The sequence below is a fragment of the Falco naumanni genome, chromosome 10 (assembly GCF_017639655.2).
Source record: "Falco naumanni isolate bFalNau1 chromosome 10, bFalNau1.pat, whole genome shotgun sequence".
Lineage (NCBI taxonomy): Eukaryota > Metazoa > Chordata > Aves > Falconiformes > Falconidae > Falco > Falco naumanni.
In genome coordinates, this window is record NC_054063.1 from 4,984,371 (window position 1) to 5,010,870 (window position 26,500).

The 26,500-nt window shown below is 39.4% G+C and overlaps 1 protein-coding gene across 5 annotated transcripts in view; it reads left to right on the forward strand.

Moving 5' to 3' along the window:
• The window catches only part of SERGEF (secretion regulating guanine nucleotide exchange factor), a 157,391-nt gene that overhangs the window by 86,593 nt on the left and 44,298 nt on the right, over nucleotides 1-26,500 (forward strand). For 4 of the 5 annotated variants that reach the window (XM_040608277.1, XM_040608280.1, XM_040608281.1 and 1 more), the window contains one exon: nucleotides 2,574-2,610. The exons of the other annotated variant lie outside the window; for it this stretch is intronic. In XM_040608277.1, coding sequence (XP_040464211.1) covers nucleotides 2,574-2,610 — 37 coding nt within the window. The remainder of the gene's footprint in view (nucleotides 1-2,573; nucleotides 2,611-26,500) is intronic. 5 annotated transcript variants of the gene reach the window in all.

Below are 26,500 nucleotides of genomic sequence, written 5' to 3' on the forward strand. Positions count from 1 at the left end.
TCTTTGATTTCTGGCATTGTTAAGCAAAGCTGGCACTTCCACTGAGGGGGTTTTTACCAGACGGAAAGGTGTGCAGCAGCACTAGTAATTTGTGCTTTGCAGTAGCTACAGAGCTGCAGCGAGTGCATCTGCACGCTGTGCTGGTGCTGAGCGCCTGTTGTGGGGGGAACTGGCAAGTCTGGATGATGGAGCAATTCCTGGTCCAGTTGTACCCAGTGTGGTTTGATTTACTCCCTTACAACCTGATAAGCTGGCTAAGGGGTGGCTGTGAATGGTGGGCAGAGTCACAGCTACATCAATAGAGTACAAGGCTGTTGGAGGTCACCAGCATTCTTTTAGCTACTGACAGAGTAGTGCAGGAAGAAGATGCTTCCTTGTCAGGGGATGTCTTACATTCTAAACAATACCTTGTTTGGGTGGGTTTTTTTTTTGGGTGAGTTTGTTTTTTTAATGTAGTGTTTCTGAGGGGCATCCTGGCAATAAGTGTCAGCCACCAGCCTGAGTAGTTCTTTTGTACAAATGCTTTTGAATCTGTGCCTTGTGCCTGTGTTAGTGTATTTTCTGGAGAAGTAACAGAGATTGGATTATTCACACCTCAGATAAAATTTATTTTATTAGCAGCAGCTTCAGTATCTCCAATTTTCAGCACTTAGTGAAGATGCAGAATTTGCTTTTTTTTTGCTAGAAAGCCTTTGCCTGTGTTTCCTTGCATGGATCTTGTTTCCATGGCATCAACCTTTAAGCTCGAGAAGCATAGGTGGAAGCATTAGCCAGTGAATAGGCATTAGGAACCAGCCCTGCTCCCGTGTAGGGCTCTGACTTGTGGTGAGGATAATGATACAGGGTGTGATGATGATTTATGCATTTTAACAGTCAGGGCTTAATGCTTTGCCTGTCTGCAATACTGTGGAATAGAAGACTTGATGCAGTCCTGCTAGTGCTCTTGTAAAATCATTGCTTTTCCTGCTGCTTTGTCTTGATTTTTCTGAAGATGAGGCTGTGCTGGAGTGTGCTGTGACTTGAATTATTTTTCTTGCCCCTTTTTCCCAAATGCTTTAATGTCTTGGCTAAGCACCTCTGTCCTAAAGAGTCTGTTTTGTCTTCCTTGCCATTATTGTGTTGGAATGGCATTGACAAAATATTTTCATGTCATAGTTACGGTGCAGGTACATCATGAGTAGTGGTGATTGCAGTGTTTATTTGTAACACAATTGCTCAAGCTAGTCTGTGTGTCAGTCTTGGGTTTCTCTTTTCCAGTAAATGCTCAAGCACAGTGAGCTGAGTACAAGGACTGTTTTGTTAATTCTGTAGTTTTATGTTAGGCAGACATTGAGGTGACTGTAGCAGTTTTTCTGGCCGTGAAAACTATAAAGGTATGCATGCACAAAACCATATAAAATTTTGATGGTATGGACTTCTATTTTTTTTATTATTATTGAGCATACACTTCTCTTTGATATTCTGTCATTGAAAATGTACTTTTAAGAAGCAGAACAACATGCTTATTAATTTTCTCCAGCTCAGTAGTAAGTGTAATGGGCAAGTAGGTGCAAGACAATGAACCAGATACAGGATTTTGGGGGGATCACTTGTGTTTTGATTTAAAACTTCAGGACATTTAGCAGAATAACCTTGTGTAAGATGATGTCTGTATTACATCAGACAATTATACCAGCACTGACATTGCAAAAAAATTCGATGGGACAGACAAGCCCTTGCAGTAGGGCAGCAGGCTGTTCTCGGTGCTTGTGTTGTCACCATTTGTGAAGAACTTGTGAAAGCTTAATGAATGATATATGCCAAAGCAACTTAAACATCTGACATGTTCACAGCAGCTGCAAAGGGCTGCAAAGAATAAAGAAAAATACACTTTGAGTTTGCTTTGAAAAGAAATTCATAGCTGATTTCCATCACAAATGAGCCTGGGAGAAAACATTTGCAGTGGTTTCTTTGTTTTTTTTCTCTGCAGCTTTTAAAAATTAAACCTGCCTGCTGCTAATAGAGTTGAGTACTATGGTATTTTTTTGTGCATTCCAGGCAAATGACCATAGGGATCATATCAATGCAGGTTTATCACACTGAGCCTGTATACCGTGAAGTTCTTCAGGGATCGGCTGGAAAAACAGTATAGATGAGTGGAGATCTTAATCATGCTTTCGATTCCCAGCTGCCTCTGTATGGCTCTGATCTTGCAAAAGTTTAATCTGCATTTCCTCTACGCCCATGAATAGTCTTGTTGGATCCAGTGGATGTTGCCAAGGGCGTGATGTTTTTGCAGAATTGTGGCCAGTCTTACTCCTAAGGATTGAAATGTCAGTGGTGAATACATTTTGAAAAGAAAATGCCTGTTTATTAACAAAACCAACAAACAAACATAACCCCCTGCCACTAAGCCCTTAGGTGAGATTACAAATGAAATTTTGTTTAAAAGTGAGAGCACTTCAACCTTGATTTTTGCATCCTACAAACAGTAGCTGTTTGTTTCAGGTTAATTTTTAATTTCCTGTCATAATAGTGGTTGTTTTCCTACTGGTAAGCGGGTTCTCTTTTATTCATTCATACTTCTTTTCCAGATCGCATGTGGCTCAGAGCATAATCTGGCAGTGGTTGGTAAGTATCTTAATTTTATATTAAATCCTCTCACCTCTTTTTCATTTGTAAGTAGCACAAGATGAAAAAAACCCGTGCACATCAAACATTGAGCGATTGAGGGCATGGTGTGCAGCTGAAGGGAGGAAAGTAACATAGATGTGGAGGAAAGAAGAGGAGAAACTGGTAGCATAAGTGGTGATGGTGAGAAGGTGCCCTTGTAGACTAGCTGCTGTAAGGAGGGAGGGGCTGATGGATGTAATAGCAAAATACATTTGCAAAATGCTACAGCCTGTTTCGGAATAGAACCATCGCAAGAATTCAAGCTGCAGATTCAGAGTAGCACCTAAGCTTGAAGCTGGTCAAAAGTGTCTTTAACATGGGAACTTTCAATGAAAAAAAATAAAATATCCTACATCTTTTGTTGTTCAAAGCTTGGAAAATGTTCAAAATGTCAGTCAGTGATAGTCAGATTCGTTAGTGCACCTTAGTATAATGCAGCTGTTGTAATAATGATGGAAGTACTAGGAAGCTAATGTCAGTGGAAAAATTGAATTATGTGTACTAATTCCAAGAACAATCAGATTCTTGCTTTTTTGTGATGAGTCAATAATTGAAGTTTGATACATGATTGTTATTATACATATATATGATATATATTATATCATATATATGATATATATTATATATGTGATGTTTATAATTACAAGTTTAAGAACATTTTAAACTGTAGATTTTCAGGTGTTATATAAAGGAGGTCAGCATAATTATCCCCATTAATACACAGGATGAGAGAAGAAAGGAATTCTATGCTAATCAGAACTGGAAATGAAGCAGTCTTCTAAGTTTCAGTCCAGCACTCCATCCACATAAATATTTTTGATTGCCATGACTGCATTGAGGTGTTGAGTGAAGAATTTTCTTCTGTGGTGTGATGGGTGTGGAGAAAGCATCTATTCGGTATCCAACCTGCATTCCATCTCCTAATTTTTAAGGAATTTATTTTAGCTTTGTGTCTTACCAGTTTCTTTAAGTGGCCACAGAGGTGGTGTTCTGTGTACGTAATATATTTCCATAGGTACTGTAGTATATTTTCTAATTATCCTTCTAGAATTAAACCTTGTAGCGAACTTGTTAAGTTCTACTTAATTTATGGTTGGCTTAAAGAAAAGATTTTCTCTTTATATTCTCCCTACTTGTTCAGTATCACATGCCTGTATTAATTGTCAGGCTGGTGCTTCTGAATGTCAACTAAAGAGCAATCTAAAGAATCACATTGTGTTTCTTGCTGAATTGATGAAGTAAAAGTGTACCGCTAGCAGATTCCTCCGGTGTGCGTGAAAGCAAAGCATTGGGTTTGAACAACCTTCTCTCTCCTTATGTCCTTTTAAGCTTTCTGCCTTCTAGGCAGAAATCTCTGGCAAAAATGGGTAGGGGAAAGAAATTCTAGAAGTTACAATAAACTATGAACTTTGCATATGTGAAGAACATCATATGCCTGTCTAAGCTGTATGCTACGCTCGTTGAATTCCATAGGAAATTTATCAGTGCTGGAAGCTAGTAGATTTTTATTTTAAGGACAAGGGAGATGTGATGTTACTTTTTTTTTTTTTTCTTAACTAAAGAACTGTGATAGATTTTATTCCTGGAATGAATTTTTACATGTGCTTTTAAAAAGTTGACTTTTTAGAACATTTTGTGGTAGGATTTCTCTGATCACTTGTCACTCTTAGTTCAGAGCTGTCAACTGTTATATTCCTTAAAGATATCACACAGATTTCTGTAAATATGTCTACATGATTGTACAATTTTCCAATAACTTATCATTCAAGCAGAGTTTATTTAGGACAACTATATCACCAGTTTCCTTCTTAAATAGTAAATGCTTGAATGATTGGCTTCTAGACTGGAATAGCTCAAGTTCAATACGAAAGGTAAACTGTAAAGCAAATCTTTGACAGTATAATATTCAAGTCACTCTTTCTGGTTGTATATACAGATGTTTCTATTTAAAAGATCATGCAACAAAAAAGCACAAACATTTTTAAGACAGAGAGGCTAGATTTAGGATTCATTTCACAAATGCTGAAGTTGTTCCAGTCATCTTGCTGAGGGTACCAACTGATGTGTAGGGCTAACGAGCAAGGTTTTCATGTTGCTTTATATAGTCTGCATCCATTTGTATGGTTCAGTTATTTGAATTCTCTTTCCTTGCTTTCTTCTACTGAAGTCAGTACAAAATTTGGCTGTTCTCTTCACTGTGATGGCACAGAGTCTTTTCCCATGGGTAAATTTGTAAGAAATTCAGTGTTTGTTTGATCATGAAGCAAAAGTTTGATATAAAGGAAAAGGAGGTATGGAATGTCCCCAAATATAGCTGTATTACTAAGTTAAAAGTAATAATTAGTATATGAAAAAGTGAAAACACCTTCACTTTTAGCTCTTGGTAAAAACACTTACATTTTTGTTCTGGTTTGATGTTGTCCTGTGACACTAATTCTAAAATTTGCACGTATTGTAATATTTTTCGTTTTTTTATGACCTTTCACTTGAAAGTCCCTGCCTAAATCTTTCACTTTTGACCTCAACCAAGGATTAATCATCATGGCAACCAGCCTATTTTTGATAAGAAAACCTGAATAGTTATTAAGTAAATGTTGTATAACATATCTGGAAAACATCTTCCAACACTGAAAACTGTGTTTGTACTTACTGAGCACAACAAAGGCTGGCTTCTCAACCCGAGTGTGATAGCCGCACTGTGTAGCACTGAACTTCATGATACTAAGACAGAATCTTTGAGTGACTGAAATACATAATGGAACTAAATCACTGTGACAAAGTTGAGCTTTTCCAGCTCTGGGGGTCTATAGTGTTTTGAACACGGAAAAAGTAAGGAGGTTTAATTCTTAGTTTGAAAAGCATGTGATTAAAAATTATTTTTATAGAGAAGGCTCTTATAAGGTTCCTACCCACTTCCCACTAAGACTTTGATGCTTGTTTTGTTAAAAACAGACTACTTATCCTTTAAAACAATGCTCAGCAGGTCACGTGCAGCTCATGCAATGCTACAACTTAAACAATCAAACAATTTTAACTATGCAGAAGTAGAGTTGCTCTAAAACATATGCATGCATGTCTTGGTCTTGACTGTCCTGCAGCCACAGGGCGCAGAACAGAATGCCTTGAAGAGCCTCCAAATGGAAACGTCTCATTTTAATAGAAGTTAAACCCAGGAATTTTATTGAAGCCCCCTTGAAGTAGCAGAGGAAAAAAAAAAAAAAAAAAAGGCATTACAAGGATGACACTTCTGTAGTGTTGCTTTTTGGTCTTACTTGTAGTCATTTTCTCAACCTGTATAAACCAATAAAAATCTTCTGAAAGATAGATACTGGAGGATGTGTAGGGAGTATTTTAAAACAGTTTTAAAAGCTTCAGTTGCAGTCCTTCTTTAAAGCAGACTTCAAAGGGGAATTTGGGTCCTCTTGGCTGTGTGTTTATTAGAGCAGTTACTTACCTGGTCTGTGCGTGCTTTGCAGTAGTGCAGTGACTGACCCTAACTCTAATTGGTGCTTTTTTTGCTAACGAAATGGGTACCTTAGACACTTTAAATGTTTTTGTGTGTTTGGAAGAGAGAGACATGGACCTTTCAAGTAAACATTTTCTGGTATGGTGGTTTGAAAGGAAAAAGTGTTTGGATGTGTGGCTCCTTCAACAAGTCCAAATAGCTTTTCCTTGTGCTTTCAGCCAGCATGGTCAATTCTGGCTGCTGTGCAGGGCTATGTTGTTTTTCTTGTGTGGAGGATAAAAAACCTTTTTCAGTGAGATAGTTCACAAATCTTGGCTGTAATACTGTTGTGTAGTGACCCACACTGCAGAGGCACTGTGGGTGCAGGGGACAGTGGTACAGCAGCGTTCACAAGAAGAAATTTGGCTTTGTAATCAGTTTTGGGCTTTATGCAGTTATTCCCTTGATACTTGTTTCTCTGTCTTTTAGACTTTCTTCGGGTTAGCTACTTAGCACTGCTTTTTCCCTGTGAGTCATGGTAGCGGAGAGGGTACTGTGGAATTAATGTTACAACAAAAAAACCCCAAACCAAAATGTCCATGCTGACCACCCAACCATAAGCGTGTTTCGCACATGGAAGCACAAGTGACATATGAGGAGACGAATCCCTGTCTGATAATGTTGAGCCCCATTTCAGCGTGTTAAATGCAACAGCATTTTCATACGTTTTTAAAGTCACTTCCCAACTTTCTGATAAATAATAGGCCCTCCCAAAAAAGGGTTAGTTTTGTCTCCTGCTACCTTTTTTGTTTGCTGTATTTTAGAATGTGTGATATGTTTGAAGATTCTGTCTTCTCTGTGGCTCATGTGCAACCATTGCTGTAAGTATCATGACGTGAGCGTTCACATCCCTCTGAAGCTGCAATTCATCCAGTTGGAGAGTAAACAGTGATACTAGATTAGATGGAAGAATAGTCTGTGTAGAGGAAACTAGGATAAAACATCCCTCCACTCAAATGACAGGTCACGCTTCAAATGCTGTGAACTAAAGCGTGCAGTAGTGTTAGAGGCGCAGAAAAAGAATTATTATTCCATGATCTGTAAAAATTTGCTCTTTATGTTCTTATACTGGAAGAACATAGCAATTATGAGCTGGAAAACAAATGTGATGAAAGTGATCCCAAACCTAGGAAGCTGGTGGTAGACATCCTAAAATGGTGATGGTGTTAATGGCACCCCAAACACGTTGGTGCCATGTTTTGTAATAAGGAAGCCGAAGGGTTTTTATGGGGAGCCACTACCTCTTAATTAACAAGGACGTGTTCTTTTAGTGAAGTTCATGATTCCAACCAAATTATTGTATAAAGCATCAGTTGAAGAAGTGCTGTAACAGATTATGAAAGGCATATTTTTATGGCAGAGTGAGCACCAATGGGGAGAGGAAACTGCAGGCTGATGGACTGATATCTCCGTTATGCTGACAGTGTTATTTAGATGTTTGCAGCAGCCCTACGAAGCGGCAGACGTAGTCATGTGTCTGACATTTGGTGCCGGGGGACTCGGCAGCCTGTCATAAAGAGAAAAAATCATGAATTCTCTCTCTTGATTTTCATATTGCTGTAGTATCTGGAGGAATCTTCAGCATACGCAGTGGAGGGCACTGGTGTTCAGCAAGGAGCCTGGGGCTGCTAGTCAATTGCTTTATTTATTATGCATGAAAACTCCCAGTGCGGCCAGGGTCTCTATTGTAAAGGTTTCCTGGCAGACCAGCATGGAGTCATGTTGCAACATGCTGACTCTTTGCATTGCAACACTAGTCGCATTCTCTGCTTATTAAAGGGCACCTGGCAGGACTTTGAGTAACCATCACTGTTGTCATTTTCATGGGGGTTATGTGTCGGCCTTCTAAATTTGTTCTCTGGCACAGCCATTTTGTATGTCGTGTAGCTCTTAACGTGGCTTCGACTGTTAAATAGCTCTTTGGAATATAAACTGCTTTGGTTATATTCGTTGTAAAAAAAGCAGCCTTGCTCCTACTGTTAACTGAGCACCTGTGTCTGAGTGCTTCCTACATAGCGAGATACAGATCTGACATCACAGGTTTCCTGTCATGGTTAGATACAGTGAACCCTAACAGTGCTCTTCAGATGTCTTTTTACTTTGTGTTTCTTTTCCGCAGACTGTTTCATGCTCCAGGCAAACTAATTCTTTCTCTGGTAAGATAGAAGCTGAAAGTTAATTCCAGATGTCTGAGGTTTTGGGTGGTTTTGTTTTCAGCAAGTTACCCTCGCAAAATCTGATCCTCTGATGCCTCTGAGCTTCTTTTGGAAGGCCAAGCTGCCAACTATTTTATGAACTTGTGAGTGCAAGGTGATCAGGAGAGAAATGAGGGAATGCTAATTTGAGCATTTGGAAAAGTCTCTTGATGGGGGCTAAAAAAAGTTTTGTATCAGCCATATTGTCTAAAGCCAGTGGCCACTGGTTATAGGAAAGGGAGGATATTTTTCTGTGAAAAGCTGACTACATCCACGAGAAAAAATTGGATTGCGTTGACCTCCTAGAAAGAAACTCCAGAGTTAGAGAATTAGATCTGGTGTACTGCATCTTCTTTGAAATGCAGTCTAGATTTTACAGCTACCTTCCAGGCCTTGTCACTGTATTGATGCATGTTTGGGGCAATTGGACTCTGCAGAATGCTTTGTTCATCTTCCTCTTTTCTCTGTGTGGCTTGTCAATTTAGATTGTGAAGTCTTCGGAATTAAGAATACTTCATAGTGTATTTTAGCACTGCCTAACACAATGGGACCTGATTTTTTTTTTTTTGAGTCACAACTAATAATAGTTGCAATTACTTTCCTTCCCCTCAGAGAGGCAATTTTAAAATATATTTAATCTTGGCCTTTGTGTCTCTATCTTAATTTATATCATTTAGCATATAAACAGGTAATAATGCAGTGCTTGTCATATTGTTTAGTGTGGTTTCCTGTCATTAACAGATACAGAGCTAGTTAGGCTCTTAAGATACAGGCTGTTATTTTTTTAAAAAGCTCACAGTTCTTGAAAAAAATTTTCATTGAACTTTATGTATCACTGTGGTGTCAGCTTATAGTTTGTCTGCAGTTGAGCTTTTGTGCACTAACTGTCATTGTTTCCTGCGAGAGACCATATCATGTCTACAGGAATAATTCTGCTGCGTCAAGAGCCCTACAAAAGATGGTAAGAGGCAAGCATGCAATATTAACCTCTGGTGACAGCTGAAACCATCAAGCTGAAACTGTGAGTGGCAGTTAGAGGAGATAATTGTCATAGGAAGCTAGCAAACAACCAGCAAATGCTATCAAGCAAGAATGCCGCTTGAAGCAGAAAGTGTGGAGAGCTCTTGCTTGCAGGTATGGATGAAAAGGAAAAGTGATTCCACCTGGTTTTAGAAAACTATAGCGGATGGGAAGACTTAAGAGTAAGGAGCTGCAGTACAGATGCATGCAATCCTTTGTTAGAGGGTTCACTGCATGGATACTAAGTATTTAGAAAACAGATTTTATCATTTGTTTACTCGCAGGCTTTAAGTGGAGCAATTACTTTAAAGTAGAAGAAAAATATACACAACGTATCTAAGGCATATTTATCTTAATTTTTAAGGAAGTCAACAGGACTAATAAAAATAGTCACCCTTGCTCACCAGAGAGAGATTAAACGTTTGTTTGCTATAAAATGAAATAAAAGGAGGGACAAATGTCTAGCTTCAGGGAGTCATCTAGAGCATGTAGGAGAGATGCTCACCGAAGTAAAAGCACAAGGCTTTTACTGCACAAAGCAGCTGGAAGCACTTGGAAGTGCAACAAATTAAGGTTTCCGTACTGTCCTGTGCAGTGATACCGAAGTAAATGATACTGGTGATTCTGGGTTCTGTACATGTAACAACCTCAACATTTAAAACTTCCAACTATACCACTGAGAAGAAATTTTGCAATGTGACAGGAGGGAAAGGTGATGTACATTTAGAAAGCAGGCATGAGTTGTGCCCTCCAGGAGTGAATATCTTGCTGTACAAACTTAGGTTGACACCCACATTCACTATCCAGCTCCTTTATGGAGCACTAAGAAGTTTTTCTGCCAGTGCACAAATAAATATGTGTAACCTAGATTACTTAGTTATACTTTATAAGTGAATCATCTCTGAGGCTTTCTTCCTTCTGGTATTTATTTGCGTGTGTCTTACCAACACCATCTTTAGCACTCTAGGTAGCTTTCTGCTTAATAAAAAAACTCTGAAGTAGGAATTTTTTGAACTTTTGAGGTTGGCATGACCATGAGTTGGGGTTTTCCACAAATGCATGTTTCAAAGTTGTCTTTGCCTGGTTTTTGGATTTTACGATGTGTTTTGGTCACATTCTTCAACTGCTCTGTCTTAGTTATGAAGGTTAGAAAAATCTTTTGAAAACTAAAGCTGAAGGCAGAGATGCTGACAGTGACATAGGTCTGAGACGTGATGCTGTAAGGATGCACATGAAATATTGCAAGGCTGGTGATGGAACAGAGACGCTTCTGGGACAATACAGGTATTCTTCACATGGCTGTAATTGGGCAGGACTGAGCACATGCATCAAAGCGGGCTTCTTAAAGCTTTTGTTAACCAAGGTGGATGGGGAATTGTTCTTCCACCTTTCCATAAGGGCAGATCCTCTTTTCCCACTGTAGGAATTAGGACTTTGAACTTGGAGGTAGTAGAAATCGTAGTGAAGCAAATCTGGAGGTATTAGCTGGCAAGCAAGATTATTTTACTTACTAATAACAAAGAAGAAACCATTTAAACTTGCAATCTTGTAGCAAACTTTCAGGGTAAAAATAATAGCCTTTTATAAAAAAACATTTGCTTTAGAGAGGTGAATATTTAAAAAAATATTAGGGCAGAAAAGTCAACCAGAGATGAAAAGTTGGCATATTTGTAAAAACTACCCTTTACTTGTCCTTGCTTTTTGAACTTGTTTCACTCCTTTATGGAAGGGAGGCAACAAAGTAATTAACATAAAAAATGCTTTTGAGATTGGTTTCACTATTTTCTGTGTGTTTTGCCAGAGCCTCTGAGGAGCAACCAGGCTAAACTGGGACTTTTATATTTCTGAGAAATGTCTCCGCCTCATTTTATTTTTAGATTGTTTGGCTTATTTGAAAAGTGAGAAAGCGAGGAGGACTGAAAGCTATACTGAGCAGGGCTTTAAGAGACATTTAACGCAGCACACATAACATTTCTTGTGGAGCAGTGAGAAGGGTTGATATATTCGTGCTGATCAAGTAAATCAAACGGGAATCAGGTCAAACATGTTATAGTTGTTTATGGCATGGTTTCAAACATAACTGTAGTTAGCAGGAGGCTGAATGAAGTGAGAGACTACTGCTATGTTTAAATGCTATGCTACGTGAGGAACCAAGTGCCTCTTACCTGTGTATTTGATTGTGATAGCTCTAAATGTGCTAAAGATGATAGCACACCTATCAGTGTTCTTACAAACAAATAAACCCAACCAACAACAAGAGCAACAACCCAAACCCCGCCCCCCCCCAACTGTAGTGATTTTAAAAAACAGTATGCTGCGTCCTCGATTTTTTTTTTTTTTTTTTTTTTGTGTCAGATGAGACAGTGATGTTTACACTAGCTTATAGTGTTCTGGCCTATATACTCCTGCCCTCTACAAATCTAGTGGAATAATTACCTTGACAAGAAAAATATGATGTATTGATTCTGGCTTAAACATTCCTTGTATATATTATAGCATTGATTTGCTAAATTAAATGTTTTCTAGGAAGGCCTTCATGTGATGCCAGGAATCCATGCTCTTCTCTTTCCCTTCTGTGTGGATTTAGCAGCATCTTGTATTCTTGTTCTGCAGCCTTGTATTGGAACAAATTGCTAGATTACTATAAAGTGATTATGAAGGGGAGTGCTAGCACGAGGCAATAGGTGGAAGAGGTGAAACTACCGTATCAGCTGGGACAAAATCCAATGTTTAACTCCGTACTTACACATAGGGAATACTCACTTGCTGTTTGTTTTTCTGGGGGCTGTTCTGTGAATGTGAGGTTAACACCCAGGGAGCCTGGCAACGATATTTGCTCTTTTGTACACCTTTTTTGGAAATGTCTTCAGCCAGCTCATGTGATGCTGTACCACAGTGAAATTTCTGATGCTTATACCAGCTGTGAGAGTGACCTCCAGTGTTCCCTACGGCCCTTCCTTTGGCCTTCCCAGACCTGTGTTCCTCTGAGGAACCTAGCAAAATGTAGCAGATTATTAGAGTTTTGATATTATGTGACCTGCAGTGCTAGTGACTTAAAAATCTGTAAGCTGTTCACAAATCTCCTCTTATTCCTTGTAAAAGAGAATCAGGGTCTCCTGTATCCCCCATAGTACCACTGCCAGCGAGATGTTCTGTAGTGCAAGACAATCCTTTTCTGATTAATGAAGAATATACATGCCTAGAAGGTTGCGGTTTCTGTTTGTTCTCAGTTTCGAATTTCTGTCACTCATGAACTTTGAATAGAAAGGATTCTGAACTTGATGAGTTTTGGTCTTTTTTCCTTGTGGATGATGCTTAGAACAACACTTTAATAAAACATGGGTAAATTCTTCTATTAGGATACATCATTAATCATCTTCTTTCCCTTGTTTAGAAATTTTGCTATTAAATTTTGAAAATATTTAACCCATTGTGACCTTGGTGACAAACTTGAGTTGCCAAGAGAATGAATAAGCAAGCAGATGCTTTGCTGTGAATATCGAAGGTATTGAACTGGAGGTTGTCTTCTCTGTGCCTTTGGTTTTCAGTGACACCAGCTGCTGTCTTGCTGAGTTGGGACATCTCAGATAATGGGCAAGATGACAAGCAGCAGAAATCCATATAATAGTTTAGTTCTGAGTAGGGAACTCACTTGGCTTGAAGGGTACGTATGCTTTGGCTTACAAACTTCCTATTTTTTTTCCCCTGGACTGTTTCTTCCTGCGTGCTTTCTCTTGTACTGGGGGTGGCTTGGTGGTTTTTTGTTTTTTTTTTTTCCAGTTCCAAACATTTCAAGGTATTTTAAAATTGAATGAGATGAAAGGTTTATCTCTTAAAGCCCTGCAACATGTTGTACTTCTAAAAGAACACATGGGGCACTTAGTGTGTGATGTGTCAATGGTGAAAGATGTATGTATGCTCAAAGGGTAAGGGATGTTTTGCAGTGTAGCCTGTGGAATTTCATTGTATGAAGAGTATCTTGGTAGCTGCCAATGTGTATTTTTTTGTGCTACTGATTTAATGCTTACGTGCAACTCCTGGAAAATAAATTGTTCCCTAGTTTTGATAGAAATAATTCATAATTTGTTATTGTTCCCTGCTGATGTAATATAGTGAATCACATCCGTGACCTTTATTTCAAGGGGAATTCTGTAACTGAGCCCTCCAAATGGGATTATTTCAGAAATTGGTTGCATATGAAATAATCACGTTAATGTGTGCTTTGCATTGGATGTGCAGGATGATGTGTTATGTGTGACAAATCTGTAGCACTCACTGGTTCTCTGTGACATAGACCCAGTGCATGGGTCATGTGGACCTTTTCCTAGAAGTAGATGTTGGCTTAGGCAAGAAAAGTAAGTACTTCGTTATTCTTGTACAGAGGAGGGGAAGTCTCACTAGTGTCTGTGCTCTACCATGAGTACCTGAGAAGCTCTTGAGACGTCCCTCTCCATCTGATTTGTGGTCACCAAATGTGACTTCAGTCTCCTCTACTACAGGACCTCTGGGGTAGTGGAAGGATTCATACTGAAGGCAACTTTTAGACATGATTATTTAACCTGGAGTCTTCCTTTATTCCCAGTAGTCCAGTTCTCCTGTTCCTCTTCTGTAGAGGAATGCCAGGCAGGAACAAGGCAGCAGCGAGTCTCCCTGTGCCAGAATGGAGACTAATCAGGGTTGTTTAATTTTTTTACTAATACTAATGGAGTAATCAGGGTTGTTAGTCAATGCTGCTTTTTTGAGTGCATCTGGCCAGTCATAACCTGAATGCTCATGTGGAGTTTTTCTGTAGGCTCAAAAGAGAAAAAATGTTAAAAGGTATCAGGATTGGATTTGATATCCTTGCTGTCCTTGCTGTTCTAAGCCCACTCACCCTATTTTTAATTTTTTTTTCTTTTCTTGGCCATGAGACTTGTTTTACCACCTACTAATGAAAGGAGGCAGGAATCCAAATGTATTCTGCTTACATCCAAGTCTTGTGTTGCCTGCCATTAACAGCAGGAATCGTATGATTCTTCGCTGTCATGCAGAGGTCACTTTGATTCCTTCAGTCTCAATAGTATACTGTTGATGAAGTTAACTGCAAGGCAAGATTCTTCCTAGGTAAATTCTGGTTACCTTAAAATTTAAAAAAGCCTGAATGCTACTGTATAGCCCTTGTAGATTTGTTGAATAAAGAAGCAGACGCTTTCATTTTTTTTTTAAGCACTGTAGTAAAGAAATCTTGTTCTGTTGACTCAGCATGAGTCTTGTGCAATACGTCTCTGTCTGCTTGGATCCTCCTCCTTCTCCCATCTGCCACCTTCTCACTCGAAGGAAAGGAAACTACATTCTGTCAAAGCAAAGTGCCAATGAAAAATGGGGAAAGACTTAAGAACAGCTTCTGGATGAGACCATTCACCGAAATCAAACCAAATATAATCACAGCTAACTATGGTTTTTCCCTGTGTACCTAGCAGAGGGTTAAGGCTAACACATAGTAAGATGTGGTCTCCCCAGTGAAGGACGTGCAGCTCAAAAAGGTAAAAGAAAAAAGAGGAAGCAGACAGGCAGAATCACTTGCTAATTCCTGTGATTGGTGCTCTATGGCAACATGTTCCTTGCAAGGAAAATAGCATAAATACCTGTTAAGCAAAGGGATTCCCCAGCAAGCAAATAAAAGCCAGAAAACAAACAGGAGTGTGGGATTTTTGGGTATTTTTACTCTCTAGGTAATTAGGGTAGCTACCATTAAAGTATCATAATTGAAACAGATGCTGTAGAACTCTTCTGAAGTATGAGATGTACCTCATTTTGAAGTATCTCCCTTCAGAGGCTGTGTATTTCTGTATGTTTACAGTTACTGGCTTGCTTACGCTTTTTGAAGCTGTTGCTTTCTAACTTTAAGGATTATTTCCCTCTTTAAAGATCTTTTGGTTGCTTCTGCCTGATGCTGACTTGCGAATTCAGTGTGAGCAGTTAAAGCCTAAGAACAATAAACTTGTATTATTACAGAGACTTTGTGCATTCATGTAAGTCCCCAGGACTGGAGCTCAAAGCTGGTAATTGTCTTGTCTAGAAATGAATATGCTGGGTTTCACCCTAATGCTTAGGTCCACACCTGGTGATCTCTGTCCATAAAAAGTTAAGGATTAGAAAATTTTAGGACTGTGTCTGATAGTTCAGCTTGAGATATCAAAATACAGCAGTGCAGTCACCTACAGTAAATGTGCTTATGCTTTCTTTATGCCTGGAATTTGGTTGGGAAATAGTTGGATATTTGGGGCAAGGGCAGCAGAAGTCAACAGGATTTTGTCTGCTGGAGATGCTGAGCCTGAATGAAGTGTGGTGGGTCTGAGGGAACTAAAACGGTGAGGATCTGCTTGAGTCACCATGTCACACTCCCTGTTGCTGTGGGTACTCCATCTTGCTCTCATCACACATTTGTTGTGGTCCGTGTGGCAGCGAATTAGATGGATTTCATTTCCTCTGTTACTAGTGTGTTCTAGGTCTACACACCTTGGCTGGCTGAAAGCTTGTTTTACCGTCCAGGGTAAAGTTTTAGGTTACGTGCTTCTCCTACCAACACTAAAACCTAATCAGATATTATACAGGTGAGAACTCTGTAGAACTTGTCTGAAGTGCAGTTTCTCTGCTTTATCCAGTGGGGTGACTTGTTTTCTTGTGTACTGGCTCCACAGAAATAAAAGCTAGGCATTAAGCAAGTATTTTGTCCTGTGGTGAGCTGGTTCCCAGTCTGTTATATATCACTGTGAAATAGTCTACTAAGCCACGTTAGAGTTGGATAGAAGAATCGAGCTTGTAGTCAAATTTGAATAATGTTGTAAGCTGTTAAACACCTGGCCAAGATAGTAAAATGCTGATGGTGCTCAGTACTGCAAAGCTGTAACTTGATGAGTAAATGCCTTTTGTAGTGTAATACGCCCCCATCTGGTGTTCTGTACATGACGTCCAGAAATGAAAGGCACTTCTAGATGCAGAAGTTCAAAGAACAAGGTGTTTTTCCCCTTAATTTAAGCAAGCTTATGTTAAATGGAAATTGCTTCCATCTAATTAAATTTTTCCCCCTCAGCTCGGGGTACATCTAATAGGTACATTCTGTATCCCTAAATATAGAGAAACTACGCTGAAGGAAATTGCTGACAAAACAATGCAAAAACATGTGGTACATTAGTATACAATGGGAAAGTTAAGTTTGGATTGCGTGGTGCAATGATCTGTCTGTGGTTTTTTATTTTAATTTTTTTTTAGAAGCTGCTCCGTGGCTCAGAAGAGCTGGAGTTCAGCTATTACATTGTCCTTAGCAAAAGCAATAGCTAAAAAGCCCCCGTGGAACTCTTTCCAAATCAGTCTTTCTGGAAATGAAATTCACTCACTTCTAACCTAGTAGGTTGCCATCAGCAATTCATAACTGTAAGTGTAACTGTAAGGCTTGATCTCTTTCAAAACTCATGAACCTGTGACTGGCAGCTTAAAAACACGGATGGTTGTTAGTTGTCTTACTGCTCTGGAATGTTTCTGGTGTACGTTTTCGTGGTAAGTGAGGTGCGTGACACTTGAGTGGAATCTGAGTGATTTCAGCCAAGTTTTTTAGAGTTAAAGATTATTCATTTTTTGTACACACATCTTTGGGGGCCCAACTTCTTCAGTTCCTAAGGCAGTCTGAATTCCATCACAGTGGATGATAATTAGTCTCGTTATGGTGCAACATGTTGATTGCTTGCTTTGGTATTCCTTTTCAAATGTTTGCTATTTTCATATTCTGGTGATGGAGGATGATTACATGGTAAAACTCCTCAACTGCTTCTTACTTTCAGATTGTGGCCCCTTCATTACAGAATTTTAAAATATTTATGATAATTCTAATGTCAAAACCAGACAGTTTTGACTGTCTGGGCAGTTGCCTTATTACTTTAACCCCGAGAGGAAATAACTGGATCATTTTGTGGATGTGCTTGATGTATTGACCCAGATTTGTGGGCCATCTACATACATCTCTGTGTGTGTACAAAGGTGTGAAAAGATGTACATGAATAACTTTTGGATGTCATTTATCTCTTTCATTTGTGTTCCAAGACTACAGTGCAACAACTTGGGTTTTTTTTCTCTTAATGCTACAATAATTTAAAATAGTGAATTAATGTGAATTAAAATCATGTTAATTCCCCTTTTAATGGAAGGCCAAGCAGTGGCTGTTAGTCTAGAATATAGTTGGAAGTATGAGTATTCTGGGTCTAGTTCTGAGATTCCACCAATTTGTAGCTGTATTAAAGAGGCGGTAAAATAGCTTTTAGTTGTCTCACTCCCTATTGCTCTTGATCAGAAGGGTCTTGAGGGATCCTTGAAGTAAGAGAGATTCTCGAGTCCTTTCTTAGTGTTGGACTCTAAAGGAACTGCTAAATAACTTCAGCCTCCCTGCAGTCTTTAATCTTGGTGCTACTTATGCACCCTGCTCACCAAAAAGTCTGGAGTGTAGCTGTATTTGATGCTCTTCCGAGTTTTGTCAGTTGTGATTCACTGTTGAAAAGTTCCATGCATTATTCTGTGTATGCTGGCTGGACAGAGCAACAGAGAAATGACAGGGAAGTTCATACTGGTGTTGGTAAGAAACTGTTCAGTGACAAATGAGCTGCAGCAAGATGGGTCACTTCTGAATAGAGGGGGAGCAGATCTTCTGCAGGGCACTATAGAACGGTCTTGAGGTTCTGATTAAGGAGGGCGATAGCCTTTATGGAAGGCATAAGATGACCCATTTGATTACTTCAGTAAAAGATAAGCTGAGCTTTTGATCTGGATGTTAAGCAATTCATTTATTTTTGTGAGGGTAATAGTAGTAATCAAGCATTCTGTTAAAACTCATCTTGTCTACCCCTTGTGAATTCGGTGTCGTCTTCTCTGCGGCCTTGTTTGTGTTTTCCCCAAACTCTTTTAGTTTTATATTAGCATTGTTTGGATGCCTTCTTAAACCTGAGCATCTCTTGCTGTTCAGGATCATTTGTGGTTCTTTTCCAGATGTAGATTGGCACTTCACATAGAGTATTTAGCCATGTTGTTATTATGATAAAGCAAAGTAATCTTAAGGGAAGCCTCAGCTTTCCTGTCATGCTTTGGTGCTGCTGCTGTTCTTTATGATAATCAAACTGGAACGACTGGCTGTCTTGTGCAAGTCAATGCCCAACAAAAAGAGGATGGGGTCTGTAGTTATTGGGAGTAGTGGATGTTTCTTCAGAGTACCGCAGGCTGCGTTGCACAAAAGGAGCAGTGGTCTGTGATTTAAGTAAAAGGCTTCAGCCTTCAGCATGCACAAATCTTCTGTCTTCATTCAGTCTGTCTTCATTCAGTGGGTTGGTTCAGAACAGCAGCAACAAAGGAGAAGGGGGAAACAGGTTTGTAAAAAGCACAAGATTGCTTTACTTTGCTGATACACCAGCAACACATTTCTCCTGCTATCTTTGTCACATGAAGTTGAAGTAAGCATCATAAAGATGACCAAGAAGAGGGAAATATACTGGCTTTGTGTCTGAAACATGTAAAAACTTTGTGTAAATGTGATAGCTGAAAACAGCGCTTTTTTCTGGGTAAAGAGGTGGAACGTGTAATTTCCAAGAGGCAGATACTTTGTGTATCTCTGCCAGATTCAAGACAAATAGCTGAAGTGACATAGAGAGGTTTCCGGTATGCATTTTATAATCCTGAGAATGAGGAACGTTTACATGAGCACTTAAGCAGTGTATGCAAATCCTGGTTATTCTCCAGCCCTTCAAATCCATTCTTACATAGCTTCTTGCTTCTGGGATGGCCATACCCAAATGTGAACTAGCAAATGAGTGACACGGACTACACCAAAAGTGTAGTGCCTTAAATGTTGTCTTAAACCAAGGCTCTCCTTCAACCCTGAATGTGTAATAAGTGGATTTCGGTGATAATCCTGCTTATTTTTGACCTGGTTTAGAAGTATTTCTGCTCTTCAAATGCTATATTGAAATGCAACGGTGAGACTAAAAAGCTGAAATATGTTACAGTGGCCAGAACATCCTCTCAGAAGTGACTGTGAAAAACTGCTTCAGTGGCAAGTTTTGATTTGATCATCCGTGTTATGCTGTGGTCCAAATGCCAGTTCCTGTGTTGTCCTGGATCTAGCAATATCCAAAACCCAGTGTTGTTTCATGTTTACAGTTTGTATTTATGATTTCAGTTTAGATTGAGCCTGGGTGCAAACCTTGCACTGGGTTTGCTCCCTGCACAGAAGGTATAGCCTCAGGGGTTAGTGCAGCCCTGAGGGTTACCATCGTTGGCTGCAGGGCAGCAGGAGAATTTCCACTCCGCAATCCATAGGCCTGTCTGTGTCTGGGCTCTTTACAGACCTGGCAGGTATCCAGTTTGAAGGGGCACGTTGTCAATGGCCGCTCCTCAGCTATGTCTGAATATTCAAGCCTTTGCTAGGGTGTAATGCCACATAAGATGATTAAACATACCTGTGAGTGTGTAGATCAACTTAAGCTATGCCTGATGCTTTTCTGTTTAACAGCATGTAATTCTGTGTATTTTGGAAACATGTTTATCCAAAGGCCTCCAGAGATGCTTTTCATGGCTGTATGCGGATAATTGGAGGTTGGCTGTTTTCCTGCTCCTGGATGTCAGGTAGCCTTTCAGTGAACTTGGCCCTTTCGTCGGTGTCTGTTCCCTGTGGCACAGTGGTGGGAAGCTGTAGCTCAGAATTTGGAAATTTCTGTCACACTGATGACTTTTTACCATGCCAAGGATTTAAAAGACCTGGCTTGCAGCCCCAAGAGGCAGAACTGACCTTGGATTACCCAAGGTTTGATTATGTGGCTAATTAGTAATAGAGAAAATCTGACAAATATATGTGACTAATGCACTGGGATTCACGTAATGAAAGTAGCACCTTGTATTTCCAAATAGCTCTCTTGCAACATCTAGCTAAATAGCTACTACTGCTGTTTTGTCAATGAAGCAAGCAAATTCCTTCAGCAGTCTCTGTGCATGTTCATCACCCTGTGTTTGGCTCACAAAACAAGAATTATATTTAGTGGTTTTATAGACAACATAACAAAAATGCATGTGGTCCATAGGTAATAATGCTGCTACACTAGATAAAATGTAATTTGTCATTCTTGCAGAAGGCTCCTTCTCTGTGGACTGAAAGTATCTTGTAAATGGTGGGGTTTGCCAGGAAGTAACCAGAAGCAGGAGAGTAAATTCTACAGTAATGCTGTTCTATTCCTTATTGACCATGTCTTTCTGAAGTCATGAGAGGGCAATGATGGGGTATAATTGTGATACCTGATAAAATAATTTCATTTGGTCAGGGTGAGAAACAATTTTTAAGAGCGGAAAATTCTACTTTAAGTGATTGCACTGCTTGCAGTTAACAAGGAATTCATCCTAAAGAGCCAAATAAGCATACTGTTTTGTCGTGGCTAGTCAGATTTTCCATGTAAATTTAAAAGGAGGGTAATTTTCTTGTTTCTATTTTAGAATGTTCCTTATTCTGCCTTTATAATTTTGTCTGTTTCCTCATTAGCACTCCTTTCAGAGACCAAACATGTCAACAGTGACACCATTATCAGCCTGAAATAAATGAACAAACATTCTCATCTTCACTTGCAGTTTGCCGATGACAGCTATTTTAATTTTTGCAGCTGCTGGAGACTAAGGCAAATGAAATGGATTTGCAACTGATGATTTGGCACCTATATCATACAGCTAGTTTACAAGTGTTCTCATAGGTGTTAGGAAACGTGGGGGTTGCCAAGGGGTCTCTTCACTGAAGTAGTGCTTCTGGAGAGAGAGAATGAGGCAAAACACTGATAACAGAAGGAGATATCCTGCTGGTTTAGCATTTGTTTGCAGATGTTCAAAATGGAGTGTGAGTTGGCAGCAAATTATTTTTTCACCAAGTGTGAATATGAGCTGACAGCCTCATGCATGTTTCTGTAGATTCTGAGCAGTGCTGGTTCCGGGAGGTCCTCAACCTCGAGGATTTTTCTTTCCTGGAAGAGCAGGTGGTGAGACTTTTTGGCCACAGGGAGCAACTTCTGTTCTTCCCAGCCTTGACCCCTGTTTCAAAATCAGCTTCACAACTCAAGAGTTGAAGATCAAAATACAGAATACCCAAGTGCTGCAGTGACCTGTGCCTGGGTTTACATGAACATTCAGGCAGGTCGGCTTAGGTGCCCACTACTTGCAAAAGTAACGAAGTATGGAAGGCACCATGGGGTGTGGGTGTAAAAACACCTGACCGAGTTAGGTACCCACATGCCATTTCATCTAACCCGAGTGCTTGTTCAGGTCTCAGAGTGCTTCTTTTGTCTCTGTGCCAATATTTCTGTAATTTGCAATTCACTGGGATAGAAGTTAAGATATGCTAGTTCATTTAATTAGTACCTCTGAGTGGTGTGGGCTTAATAGGTGGTGGTAACAGCCCTAAATTTTCTTAGGTGCTGAAACACAAAATTCTCGATTCTGCAGCTCCCCATAGTCAGAAGACAGTGGCATGCAGAGTTCAGCCTAAACAATTAACTGGTTGAATTTTTAAATGGTAAATTGTAGGTTTGGGGCTGAAATATATTTTGAAAAATCTTACTTAGTTTCATTTTGTCTTTGAGCTTTAGCCCAAAATGGATTACATATTTCCTACTATTTCCCCAAAAATTCAGCGGCAGTGGTGCATGTGTTGTTTCCACTCCAGGCACTTGGCAAGTGGCACAGATTTTATCTTAATGATCCATAAAGAACAGTTTAGCTATCTCTTGGAAGACTTCAGAACTTTGTAAACTATCATCCTTGGTTTTGCTTTGGCAAGTACTCAGTTGGTTTGCAAACTTATGCTGAATTTTGACGTGCAACATGTGATAACTATAGTCAAGAAGGTTCAGATACGTCCACACTGCTGACCATACTGTTAATTAGGTAGTTAAATACCTGTGCAAATGATCTCTTAGCTTCATGTGCTATGATTGTAGAAAAGTGGCTCAAGTAGTTTATTTTTGCTTGTATTGAGCATCATTGCTTGAGTACTGTTATTATCTTGCTTAACTAACAGGAAGGTCAGCTAAGTTAGTATATCTGACCTGCTGAATAATCTATTATATGACCTTAGAGTATTTTGATTGTATCTCTGAGAATAGTCTTTTCTATAAATGGGACTTCTAATAGAGAAAGGTGCTGTACAGCAGAAATATTACTGGGACAGTTCAAAAAGAATGACGTAACCTATCTTTGAAGTGCAGAGACTGCATTAAAAGTGTTCCAACTTAAGTCTCTTTTTTCAGTCTCATAAGAAATAAAAAGGCAGTTACTGCTATAGTGTCTCGGAGGATCTAAAGGTCTAAGAGAACATCCTGTTGAGAGGACTCATTAGTTATGCAGGCTAAAACTGTGAAACATATTTACTCTCATAAAAAGCAATGAGGAGTCCATGTCTTGACTCTGTAAATAACTTAATAGCCACCTCTTACATTCTGGTGACTAACAGGCCTTTCAGAAAAGAATGTTAATTTAAGAGCTGTCCACATATGCCAGGTATTTCCAGTGTGTCACCTGTACCCTATGACTTGATGATACTGAAATGGGTAATATACCTTTGAGAAAAATATATATCAATATATATTCACCTTGACTTAGTAGCTAGAAATAAGAAAATATTATCTTTTTATTATGATTATTATTTTTTAATCCATAGTAAAACCCTAGCAAGATGTTGAAAATCTGGAGCTCAGGATTATCAGAGAGGCAGACCCAGGCTGCTTTGCTGTATGTATTCTGTGAGTCTTCAAGTAATGGGAAATTGCACCCTAGCTGGCAAGGCCGGTTCCCTCTTCCTTCTCTGAGCACACTTCATATACTGTTGCTAAGAGGCTGTGTGATTCCCCTTGCAGTGATGGGCTGCATTTATTTCAGCTGGGGAGGACATGGGTTTCTCACAAGTTGTGACCCACAGTGCCTCTGAACATCTCAGTAAATGACACCTGCTGAAATTCAGGCAAAGCTGAAACTGTTTTGTCCCCTGAAGATGTTGGATTTTCTCTCTGAACAATAAACCCTAGATTTGGCAGATGTTGTCTTTAGAATAGCAGGTTTGGTTTCATAACCAAATAACAATAAAGTTAAGTTAATGAGGCCACGAATCATTTGAATAGTTCAGCTCTGTGTGCATCTGCTGCATATTAAGAAATTCCCAACAGAATTTGCAGTGATTTAAGCAAAAACCTGACACCAAGTAACTCGGTTGTCTTTGATCTTTGTGTTTGGTTTTTGGTGGTGTGTGCTTAAGATTGGGAAGCTGTTGAAGTAATGAAATGAAGATGTGATAATAGCCCTGGGCAGCATGCTTATCCTCGTCTTTTTCTGTCTACCTCAAAGTAGCAAGGACATAACATATTCTGTGTTTGCTCAGTATTAAGCACGAAGTGGTCGATAATACCTATTTCAGCCTCCTGCTTAGGATGCTGTAATAAGTTCTTGCTCTGTCAAATTCATGCCGTCTTCTTCCTCTCTCTCTTAAGTAGTGTTGTGTTTGGTCTAGATTTGCGAGCTGGCTTCATGGTATGATAATCTTGAGATGCTTTGGATTAAGAATTACAAATACAGGGGCTTGGCCTTTTGAAAGAAGGTGTTGTCTTTTTAACTTGGAACATTTTGACTCGTTCCCTGTCTCCTGCTTTCTTAGACTTATCTCGGTGAGGGGGCTTAATGAGAGAGATTTGGCTGTTGTTCCTGTTAGATATTTTGTCGATAGAGATCATTAGGGCTGCTATTCCATCACTTGTAATATTGAATGCCTTTGAAAACATATTTTGCAAGAAAAACATTGAAAAACATATTGTAAGTATGGGCAAATGGGAAGCCAAGCCAAGTATTTATATGTTCATATTCACAATGCAATATAAATAATTGGGTTTGGGCTGAAACTGCATTGCAGAAAACATTTCACTCCTTTTAGGCAAAATGATTTGTGTCTGTCTTTTTATCCATATGAGAAGACTGGCTGCATCCCTGGCAGTGAATAACTTAACCTACTTAGTGTTTTGTGTGTAGGCAGCATGCAGTTCTGTGAGATTGTAGTGGGCAATGAAGCAGCAGAATTCAATTTGCAGCAGTGACCTAAGAGGGACTATTTTTAGTAATAAAATAGGTCAGGGGATGTGGTATTGCAGACTGATAAATGAGCAGACTTCCCCTTCACTTGTGGGGCTTGTTTTTGTTCTCCAATCTAAAAGCTCGGGGGGGGGGGGGGGAATGAGATTCAATACTGTCACGTGATTAGTGTTAGAATTATTTTTATTGTGAAGCAATCTCAGGAAAAGTACTAAGCTTTATTTCAGTGAAGAAATAATATTAACTAACTACTTTGCTTAGGGATTCATGAAAGGCAAAACCAACTAGGGAGCAGGGTGTTTTGAAGCCATTGCTCACAGCTGGTTTTAGCACTGTTGGGGATCTTATGTTGCAGTGTTGTCCGTGTGACAAATACTTCTTGCACTCTTTTTGTTTCCATTCTACTAGCAGTTCTTAAACGCTTTTTTAGCTTGCTTCTGTTAACAGTTTTCCTTCTCTGTGATTTATGCAGATGAGTGCTAGCGTCTTCCTCTCAGGGTGTCAAAGATGAAGCGTGGCTTTATTCTGTTCCCTTGAGTCTATGGGCACTTGGAGAAAGCTTGCGAAGGACCTGTTCGGCCAGTTCTTGTGATGCAGAGCAGTCCAAGTCTCTTTTTGGTGTTAGATTACTTGTCCTTGGTATTTTCTCACTTCTCTGGAACCCGGAAAGCACCTCTTACCAGTTTGCTGACACAAACTGGTGTTAATTAGCAGTGTGGCAAAGTCCCTATAAGCTCTAGTCACAGAGCAGTGTGTGTTGATGCCGTCTAAACAGCAGAAAAACAGTAGCTTTGGCCCTAAAGCCTTTTTTTCACTTTGGAAAAAGAATGCTTAGCAGGAGGCAGCCATCTCCCCTCCTGGCTGTAGCAGTATCTGTATTACTGTGTCACATCATGTAACAAAGTACAGTTGTGGGATGCTTAGGCTGTTGCTGAAGCTATCTTCAGGAGTTAATGAGCCCTAATGAGCCCTGGTGAGATGCACTGGGGTGCCCAATTCTCCTGCTTTGAAACTAAGCAGATACCTCCCCAGGGGCTGCTTAATGTTGTGTGAATGCACACGCCTGTGCTGGTACTCATCTGTCCATTCCTGCCTTATGCTGTGCTGTGAAGCACAGATATGGTTGTATGACATGGGAGGGAGATGCCCTTAAAATTTCACTTGCTTTATCTCCTGTTCTAGCAAAGTGTGTTTAATATTCTGACCTGTCTAGTTAGGACTATGCTGGAGTACCATCTAGCAGAGTTTTTATGGTGCTTAAAAATCTTTGAATAATATCACTTTGATATCATACTTATAAGGAAATTAAGCTAAGCAGTAATCGCTAGCACAAAAATTGTAAGCTCAGAATATTCTTGGCCCCCTTTTTTTTAAGATTGCAGTTATTTGTGTGTCATTCTCTAGAATAAAAAAGGTTAATAAACAGCTAAGTAATTTGCATTTCTGACTTCTGTCTTTTTCTACAGAGGAGCTCTGTTTCTGTATTGTAAATAAGCACTGCATACCTCAGATAACCCATAAAGAGCCATGTCACTTGATACTTGAAATGCATGTTAAAAAAAAAAAAGAGGAAAAAAAAAGACTTCCAGTGTGATCAATACAGCAGAGATATTCTCAGCAACAGTAAGAAACTTGAGGGGGCTTTTGAGTATGTTCTGTAATAAGTGTAATTTAATGTGCTTCTAAGGGACATCTTTTAGTAAGAATACAGTATCTTGCACTTTCTACAGAAATGGACAATGATTTTTCTTTTTACTTTTTTCATTTGTTTTTTCCCTCATTAACCTGGTTTTGCAAAAGAAACCTTGACATTATCATTGAATATAGAGTCAGTCTTTCTGTCCACCTTACTCATCGTAGGAGCTGGCATTTCATGCTAATTCACAGTCTGTTCACTGCACGCAAGTGAGCCAACTCAGAGGAGCAGAACACACCAAGCCAGGAGCTCATTTGTTAGGTGTGCAAGGGGAGAAATCCACAAATACAGCTTTTCTTCTTGAAGAGTTTC